The following is a 10,451-nucleotide window of genomic DNA, read 5'->3' on the forward strand; positions in this document are numbered from 1 at the left end:
AGAAAACAAGTTCGTATGTACATGCCGCCAAACCCCCTTTTTACACTTCTCAAGGGACCAGCCGAAATCTGAGTAAAATACAGTAAAATTTAGAAAGAGAACAGCTGTACAACATGTAAATGAGACATTCGGGAATATATGTAAAATGAGGGAATATTCAAAATCCAGTGGTCCAAAGACAAGGATTATACCGGGTACTGTATTTCAAATTTTCAGGATTATTTTCATGATATTTTAATGATGTGATCTTCACTACTTAGTTTAACTATCAAAAACTAACAAAAAATTCAGAAAATTTATTTAAAGTTCAATAAATTACCTAAGATGTTTAATTACTGCGTAATTTTGTAATTTTTGCTTAGCTCATGCTTTGTTTTACTGAAAAGTAAAAAAATATTTTCAACTTCTAAATAACACAGTGAAGTACTACTAAAGACCCATTGAAATTTTGTAAATCTTAACTTCCTACCAACTTGTATTATTTTACTTCATTTGATGAACAAAGCCTTTTCTCTTCCTTAATTCTGTGAACAGAGCCTTGTATGGACTGGTAGCTTTCTTATCACATAATTGTGATGATTGGCAGGCTTCAGCTTGAAAGTTCTAACAGAATCATAAAATATTTAATTTATCATAACCAATCTTTTTATTTACTCTAGAAGGTACCAGATCTATTTCTATGGAAAATGTCATTGTTACAACAAAAGAGTATTTTTAGTAGGTTAATATATAGTATTTTGTAAGCTTTGATTCTTGACTATCCACAATAATTAACTGAGAACAGTACTGTGGAATTCCTTATGGTTTGAGATGATAAATACAGTAATTACAATTTTCTCAGTGTTAGGTACATTATTTATTGCTTTAGATATTAATATACATATGATGTGTGTTGTGTATACTGTATATAGCAGTTGCATCAAGTTTTTAGCTTGCTACCAACTTGCATGCCATTCTGTGAAAACTGCATTTAAGAAATCGTTTATTTTAATAGATATAAAAGAACTTTGTATAATTAGATTTTTTGTGATTGAGTAGTATTTTTATAGTTAATTTGTGATAGTCATTGTTGTAGCCAATTCCATGGTTGACCTGCTAATTGGGTGCTCCACTTGAGGATAATCAATATGTTATAACTATGCAGTGTTTTATAGTTTCTGAAAATTTGGTTTCACCAGAAGACCTGGTAATCCCAGCCATATTTTTAGCCTCATTTGCAAGGGATCGTGTTCTAACATATTTTTTTTTGTTTGGGCCAAATTTTTAGTTTATCTTTTTTAAAAAAAAATTTTCCCTGCAAAAGTTTAACTTAAGTAATTATGGTATGCCAATTCAAACACTCGCAGTTCATTATAATAGGAGCAACCATACCCTGACCTGAAAGTAGTAGAAGAGCTGTAATTTTAATTTACTTCCAGTAAAACAATTTTTTTTATACTAAATATGCGATAATTTCATTTCAGATAGTTAGTAAATCATAGTGATTGAAATATTTACTTGTAATTTAATTACGAAGTACTCTAAAGAATGATCAGTATACCAACGTGATGATAAATTTCAAACAGTCCAGTCACTTGTCTGCATATGGTGTATGTATAACTAAACATAATTGAAAATTAATTCCATAGAATTATTGCAGACTAGGGTTTAGAATTTTTCCACCATTTTATTTAAACACGAAAAACATTTATTTGAACTGCATGATTATATTGTTGTTGAAAAACAGCTGTTACCTTCCTGCAATTTACATTGCTTTTCTGTGGTTCCAGTAACTAATTTTATAGTTCTTTTTTTTCCCCATTTTTTACACTTGTCTAATTTAGATAAGATGGAAAAGTCATTCATAGGTGCTATGTAGTCATTTTCAGTGCTCATTGTTGGTTACTATGGAATGAAACTGTTCAAAGTGGTATAATAATACACTGTCTCTGCATTGTACAGAGTATAAAAATGGCCTGATTTGAAGATGTGAATTGGGTTATAAAATTATGATATTAAGTTGTGAAAGATTTTTAATGAAATTCTGACTTTGTGACATTTTGTTGTTAATCTTTACAGTGAAAGTCTTTCTTGCAGGAAACGGAATGCAAATGAAGATGATGAAACATTGGAGTAAGACATGTGCAGTGCTTCTTTTGCTCATTTCAGACTACAAATTTCAGTGGGAAATATGATTTTGTTTTCGTCCTTTTTTCCTTGGTTTATTTTTTCATGTTCAGCAAATAGTTGGATAGTGAACTTCTTTTTTAACTACCGTATTGCTCTGAAAAAAGGCGGCATATTTTTTTTTTAATTTTTGGAGCTATAAAACTTGTAAGCGGCGTATTATTGCGTGTTTAGAAAAATATTTTTTTTTCAAACAAAATTGCAAAACGTACAAAAGTTTTGTACCCGCACGCTGCTACCAGTAGAAGCCATCTTGCCCAGCAATAAAATTATAGCTGTATATCTAGAGAAAAAATTTTAATACACACTACATTCAATTACTAATGTATGCGAAATAACATGTGCATCGTAACTCTTTTGTTTTCGTTGTAATGAAAACAACTGAGCTTCCAATCATATCACGCTGGCAATGTAAACACAGGCACATATCAATGAACAGCGTAATTTCTGTCATCGCATGGGGCACAATGTTCTGTTGGAACAGCAGCTGCTAGCGCAAGTAGTTCATTGTTTAAAAGAGGTGGAAGCAGGGGCACAGCATTTCAGTTGGAAAAGCAGATGCTAGCGCGAATTCATTGGTTACAAGTATAGCGAGAAGTGGGGGCATGGTATTCAGTTGGAACAGCAGTTGCTAACGCGAGTAGTTCATTGGTTAAAAGCATAGGGAGAAGCGTACTTGGAACAGCCTGTGCGGCGTGTGGTTTCGGTTTTGTCGTAACCCCGCAGGGTATTGTGGTTTTTTTTTGTTTTGTTTTAGATGGGTATAACACACTTTAAACAGAAAATTTATCTTCAAAATATATAAAAAAATTTACGGTTTTAATTTAAATAAAAGCAGTTTTGCTTTCACTTGCCACGTGGTGTTTTTCACAGCTTTTAGCACTACAATTACTTCCGTAGAGTTGATCTATCTATGGAAAGCATGGTCGTAAACTTATATTCAAGGGCGGCTTATTTTGGAAGCAATACGGTAATAGTTTCAATTGTAATCATTCATTTAAGTAAGAATACATTGTGAATTTTTTTAAGTTTCCTGAAAGAATTTGTATTAATTTGCATTCTTTGATATACAGTATTCAATTTAAATATTACTTTTTTATTACTGAACTTAGGAGATTACCTATGGTTAAATAAGTATCATGTTAAAGTTACATCTTAAAGGGCGTTAATTGTTTACTTTTTTTTACGTACATTTAAAACCACATGGTTTAATTCTGTAATGTTAAAATAACTGTCATCGTTAAATATAAAAACATCTAAGTTGTGTAATCCATGACAAGATGTTCACAAAAACATGGCAGAGCAGCAGCGGCATATTAAATAGATGTAAATAACAGTATGACCAAGATGGAAATTTCAGAAAATTTTTTATATTATCTGTATTGTGCTACATTTCTATACATAATTAAGTGATCCAGACACTAAATATAATATAGAACATAGTTATGGCTGTGAATGCATCCAGTTTCTTAAGCGCATCGAGTCACGCCAGAGGTATTCGGTAACGTCTGCCTGTTTTAGATTTGCGGAATGTTTTATTAACCCACTTTTATAAATATAATTCATACGGTTTATAATAGAAAACGCCATTAAACAATACATTGTGTGCTGAATCATGTCTTAACAATAATTATGCCGAATGGTTGTGCTTTAATTTTGAAGTGTAGTGAAAATGAACCTTAACTCCTTTACTTTAAAAACCGATCTTTTCAGTACCCAAAAACGGTTCCGGTCCGGGGGCGTGGAACCGAGGAACAAACCCGACCTTTCCCTGTTGAAAACTAATTTATTCCTTTTTGGTACATTACATGATAAAGAAAGGTCAAGAGTGGTTTCATTACAGTGTGTGATCTTAATTAATTGATTTAAGTTTTTTTATTAATATAATGCAATGAAATTTTTTTTCCCTTATATCAGGTAAGATTTCTTTTTTAATAGGCTGTGGTCCTTTGAGAAAAGTTTTAAAAAATTTACAATATAAATTTTTTTTTAATGGGCGTACATCTGATGAAGTTAATATAAAGTATGCTGGTATAGCAAACTCATCCTCTTGAATGCCCTGTTATGATCTGAACATGATAAAACTTAATATATGGTGATTTGCACGTGATTTATTCAGTATTATGACTTAATTGGTTTAAAATTCAATATATTTCTCCTCGCGCACAATAAAAATGATTTCTCAATTATTATGTGCTTTTCCTCATTTATCGACTGGTTATAAATATATATTTACATATTTAATATACTGTATCAACCCGTTATATATATATATATCCCCTTCATAACAATTTCATACTGTATTGTTTTTGCAGACTTTTTTTCACACTACTTTGGCCTCTTTGACACTAAAACTACAAGTTTAATTTACTTTTTACTGGATAAAGGGAGTTATACAATCATATTCAAATGAAATTGTATTATGTATGTTATTAATGTTCCAAAATAATACGCACAAATGTGTTATTGAATGTAATATATTTTATAACAAAAAAAATAATCATGTGTATAATTTTTAATATGTATGTACTGTATAGTCTAAAATATTGTGATATTGTTTTGTGTGTATGGTTTTAACAGTGTATGCATAAATTATAAAATATATGAAGATATGTGTTTTTATTTATAAAACTGTGTTCCTCTTCATTTGCAACATAGAAAAAAGCATTACATTACAAATTTTTGTTTAACTTTAAAAGACATTGAAAACCTTTTTCACTCAATCTGTTACGTTAGTGCAGAATTTATTACATGGGGTCATTCTCTGTTTGTTGGTATTGTGAAATTTTTCAATTCAATATATAATTGAATAACATCCCAAAAAGTAAGTTTTTTGTCTAGTATGTAAATTCTTCTTAGAGTATGAGAAACCTAACTGGCATAACTTTTTTATTGAGATTCTGGACATGTGGCAGACATGTTGGTGATGACAGGTGCTAGAGAGGTACAGGAAAAGTGCCCATTGCATATATACTGGGCAGATTCATATCATGTGCTGCATAGATGTAGGAAAGGTACCTGTAATGTGCCCTTTATGTTCTGGGCAGGTGCATATCATGTGCTGCATTGGTGCAGAAAGCATGCCTGTCATGTCTCATAAAGGTGCAGGAAACGTGCCCTTCATGTGCTGGTTAAGTGCTGGGCAGGTGCGGAACATGTGTTGCATGGGTGCAGGAAATGTGCCCTTCATGTGCTGCATAGGTGCCATAAAGGTGCAGGAATCGTGCCCTTCATGTGCTGGTTAAGTGCTGGGCAGGTGCAGATCATGTGCTGCATTGGTGCAGAAAGCATGCCTGTCATGTCTCATAAAGGTGCAGGAAACATGCCCTTCATGTGCTGGTTAAGTGCTGGGCAGGTGCGGAACATGTGTTGCATGGGTGCAGGAATCGTGCCCTTCATGTGCTAGTAAAGTGCTGGGCAGGTGCAGATCATGTGCTGCATTAGTGCAGAAAATATGCCTGTCATGTCTCATAAAGGTGCAGGAAACGTGCCCTTCATGTGCTGCATAAGTGCCATACAGGTGCAGGAATCGTGCCCTTCATGTGCTGGTTAAGTGCTGGGGAGGTGCAGATCATGTGCTGCATGGGTGCTGGCAACGTGCCAGTTGTGATGTGCAGGCAACGTGCCAACTAGCACGTTGCCTGCACGAGACATTGAAACGTTACTGGCACCTATTCCGCCTATTAGTGGCACATCTAGGGCACGTTGCAGCAACGTTGCAAATGTGGCCTTTGTCGTGCAGGCAACGTGCAGGCAACATTGCCGTGCTGTTAGGGTAATGGCGTAAAGAACGTTTAACATGAAATAAAAGAAACTTTATTTAATTCTGATAATATTTATTTGAAGGGAAAATTGACCCCCTTCCCTTTACTCCCTTCCAGAAGAATCTATGTAACAAATTAACATCTCCGAACAACGCGAAAGACAGACAGGAAAACACTAATTTATTATTGTTATAGACAGAATTTATAAAAAATTCATAGCAAAACAGGGTTTAAAATATATGCATTGCCCTTAAAAGTAGAGAAACTTTAAAATATATTTATTGTAAAGAAAGATTGTTTGATTAGTTAGCAAAACGTAGTTAGGTACACACTGATGGCTAGCGTCTCCCTTCTGAGCTCCATGTGCGTGGCTGACAGTAAATAAAGACGAGACTACAATCGCATCACTTAATAAGGTACATTTAAATGAAAGACTTTAATGCTATAGGCGTAAAATCTTGACAGGAGCAAGGCACTGAGACTAGGGATTGCAATACAGTTAAGTGAAGGCCTGAGGGATCCCGCACTGGCTTGTGGATCCACATCGTGAATTTGTTGAAAAACCGCGCAAAATTCAGTCAAATTTGCCGCTCTTTGAATCGCCTAGCGCGACTTAAGGCGTGTATTCACAGTGCGAGGCTGCTCGCTGCGAATGCCTCGCGCCATCTGCCTCAGGGTGAGGCATACGCTCTTCAGCTAGTTTGTAACCACGAACGCTCACTGCGAGCACGCGAACCACCCGCATTCGTAGTGAAGGCAGTATGCAACATGTCTCTTGGTTCTAGAAATGTGCAAGTTGCTGCCGCTGCTTATATTGTGATGGCGACGATTATTGGAAAAAAACAACGGAAAAAGCGACGTAAGCGTTGGTGGGTCAAAAAGTTGTATCAAACTCGGTTAGAATATGGGAACAGACTCCTAGAAGACGTGAGATTTGAAGAAGACGTGCCAAATTTCTTGCGAATGTCCAAGCAAGATTTTGACCATTTACTTACATTGATAGAGCCTGCCGTGAAAAAACGTGACACGTACATGCGACGTGCTATTACCACCAAGGAAAGATTAGCTCTTACTCTGAGATTCTTAGCTACTGGAGATTCATTTACAAGTTTGCAATACCTCTTTCGTATATCCAAACAACGAATATCTGTGATTGTTCCAGAAGTATGTGATGCACTGATTGAAGCCCTAAGGGACTACATAAAGGTAAGAAAACAATTTAGGTACTTCAAAAGATCAATATATTGTAATGTTTAACAATGTAGCTTGCATATTACAACATTTCATGTTATTATCTTTCGTCAGTCAGGTAGTGTAGTAAAGTGTCTTCTTGTTGAGGAGGCCTTGATTCAATTTCAAGTACAGCATCGGAAGGTGGAGGCGTAGGAGTTGGATGGTAGGTACTTCCAGACAAACGCTGTGTGGGCGTACTGAAAGAACTGTAGTACCCATAAGTATTAAGGACGTTGTGATTGGGGGTAAATTCTCCAATATCTGCTCTGAACAACACATCTGATATTGCCCTCTTCACATGAGGTAAAGTGTTGGAGTCATATTTCCTCAGTTCACTTGCTACATGCATTCCAAAGGTTTCATAGTGGTCAGTAGGAGTAGCCGATGTCTTTTTCAAAATGGAGTATGCATCAAGTAGCATTTCATTTTGTGCGTTGTCAGCATCATTACGACGTTTTCTTTTCCTAGCTTGGGAAATGTTAGAAGTAGGCGCCGTCGCTGTACTCGTAGACGCCGCCGTTGCAGTTACAGACGCCATTGTTGTATTTGTAGACGCCGGTGGTTCATCTTCGACCGTTGCGGGTTCATCGACAATAGATTCATCATTGTATGATTCTTCTCGATTTTCCTCAGGACCCCTTTGCGTATTAGCCTGTAACCAAAAAAAAATTGTAAATACAATGTTGGATAGGGTGCGGCAGAATGAACTCCCCGATTAGCAAAGCTAATAAGGAATAGTCTAATTAAAATAAAGTATAATTTTTTAAACTCAAGAGCACATAATATAATGCTTTTACATGTTTTGGTTCTATTCAAGTCATTATACTATTACATCTATGATTCTGCAATAATTTGCTTCCAAAACGTCTTTCTTCCCTGCTATTGTTAATGGTGAAAGCTGTGTACTGTTCCAAAGGGTCTCTTCTCCATATGGCCAAAACAAACATGGCTGTTGAAGAAATGTGGCTTTTTACATAAACAAAACGTCCTCTTTGTCATTACGGCTTCCATGTTGAATTGTTATGCTTTATGTATTAAGTGATTCAACGTGACCTTTGTCCTCTGTTTACAATGCCAAAATGTCTCTTATCCTCATTATATACTTTTACAAAACGTCTCTCGTCCTATTTACTTGTACAAAATGTCCTATGTCCAACCTATTTTTTTCCTTTTACACTCACAGTTTTGAGCGTAATACATTATCACTGTAAATATAAACAGTATTACAACCTATTTCAATGTTGTTCATGATTTAAATGTTACCAGGATCTAAATTATTTTCTAATACGTTTTGTGTGATTATCCACAAGTTTTGCGACATGGACAAGGGACATATTGGAATTGGTCTACTCAAATACTACCCACTAGCAGGTATCCCTGTTCTTTTAAATTGATAATGTATTTTTTTTTAGGTACCCTCTTCTAATGAAGAATGGTTAGCTGTAGCAAAGGAATTCGAAGAAAGGTGGAACTTCCCTCATGTTATAGGTGCAATGGATGGGAAACATGTCCAGCTTCAAGCACCATGGAACAGTGGAACTGAGTATTACAATTACAAGGGTTTCTTTAGTATTGTGCTCTTTGCATTAGTTGATGCCAACTACAATTTTTTGTATGTTGATGTTGGCTGCCCTGGTAGATTTTCAGATGGAGGCGTTTTCAAACATACCCAATTGTACAAAAAGTTAGAAAACAAGGAAATGAACATACCGAAACCAAAAGCAGTGCAAATTCCTTATAGTATTAACGTTCCTTATTTCTTATTAGGTGATCAAGCATTTGAGTTAAATGAATATACTATGACACCATTTAAAGGTACTCCACCAGTTGGTTCTATTGAAAGAATTTTTAACTACCGCCTATCCAGAGGACGTTGGGTCGTAGAGAATGCTTTTGGAGTAGCTAGTTCTGCATTTCGGGTTTTGAGAAAACCAATACTACTACAACCCGAGAAGGCTAAGAAAGTAGTTTTAGTAGTTGTATATTTACACAATTTTTTGCGAAAACGATCTATCACAAATCCTATCTACACACCGCCTGGTTTCTTAGACAGAGAAGAAAATGGTCAACTTATTCCGGGTACATGGAGAAACAACAATGAATACGGTGGCTTGATCCCAATTGGACAGACACCTCGAAGAGCAAATCTAACATCCAAAAAAATCCGAACCCATCTGGCTGAGCACTTTGCCACTAATGGCTCAATTCCATGGCAAAATGACTATTAATGTTTCCCGGGAACATGGAAGACCAACAAGGAATCCGGTGGCTTGAAAAAATATGAACCATCTGTCTGAGGACTTTGCCACTAATGGCTCAATTCTATAGCAAAATAACTACCTATTAATGTGTGTTGTTACATCCTTATTTTGTAAGCTTCAACTACAGAAATGTTTTGTAAATGTACTTACATTCTCCATTGTATCGAATGTGTCATTTGGCGTGTCCTTATCAGAAAGAAAGTCAAACAATGTATATCCAAACCATTGTGACTTGTAAACATCTCCTTGGCCTGTAACATTAAAACCTCAATTACGTTCTTGCCAATTTAACTTCCAAAATACATTGTATTATACAGTACACTAAATGATAACAAAACATCTGATCCTGTCATTTGAGTTTTTAACCAATTCAACTCACATAGTAAAATTCCAAAATACAATGTATTATGTAGTAAAATAATGATTATAAACATACCAGATCCTGTAACTTGACTTTTCTTTTCCCTTGACCTTTCACGTCGGTAAGAGCCCAACAGAGACGTCATCTTCTTTTTCAGATCTTTTACAGAAACATTCATTGATAGCGATATTTCGCGCCACAAGTCTTCTCTCTTGTGTTTGTTATAGTATTCAGGGTGTTTCGAGTCCCACAGTAAACGTTTCGTTTCATATCATTTAACTAATTGTCCGATCATTTCATGATTATCCATGATGACAGTTTCGTTGTGGATGCTTGTTGAGTTTGCAGTGCAGAATTGTGTCTTGTACGATGCGAGGCAGACAGCGCAGGTATTCACTTGACGCACAGCTCGGGGCGAGGCACCTTTGAGCACTGCTCTTCTACCGACAAGCACACGGCTCGCCTCGAATTGTGCGACGCGAACGCCGCGTAGCGAGCACACCCGGTATTCACAGTCCGAGGCAAAGCCGAGCCTTCGCCACGAGGCATTCGCAGCGAGCAGCCTCGCACTGTGAATACCGGGCTCTAGCCGCTCCGTCGCTCTGCATCTCGCATGCACTCGGACATAGCCCCGCCGCCGCGCCGCCGTCTCACTCGCCAGTTGGC

At 36.2% G+C, this 10,451-nt stretch overlaps 1 protein-coding gene across 1 annotated transcript; it reads right to left on the reverse strand.

The window, feature by feature from the left end:
• Positions 1 to 5,715: 5,715 nt before the first annotated feature.
• Positions 5,716 to 10,042, reverse strand: LOC134528882 (uncharacterized). Its single transcript, XM_063362548.1, has 4 exons — positions 9,861 to 10,042; positions 9,575 to 9,675; positions 7,347 to 7,815; positions 5,716 to 5,807 (listed from the first exon to the last, which is right to left on the reverse strand). The coding sequence occupies exons 1-4, from the start codon at positions 9,961 to 9,963 to the stop codon at positions 5,716 to 5,718; spliced, it is 765 nt and encodes a 254-aa protein (XP_063218618.1). The 5' UTR covers positions 9,964 to 10,042.
• Between the last annotated feature and the right edge of the window lie 409 nt (positions 10,043 to 10,451).

Source organism: Bacillus rossius, chromosome 2 (assembly GCF_032445375.1).
Source record: "Bacillus rossius redtenbacheri isolate Brsri chromosome 2, Brsri_v3, whole genome shotgun sequence".
NCBI lineage: Eukaryota > Metazoa > Arthropoda > Insecta > Phasmatodea > Bacillidae > Bacillus > Bacillus rossius.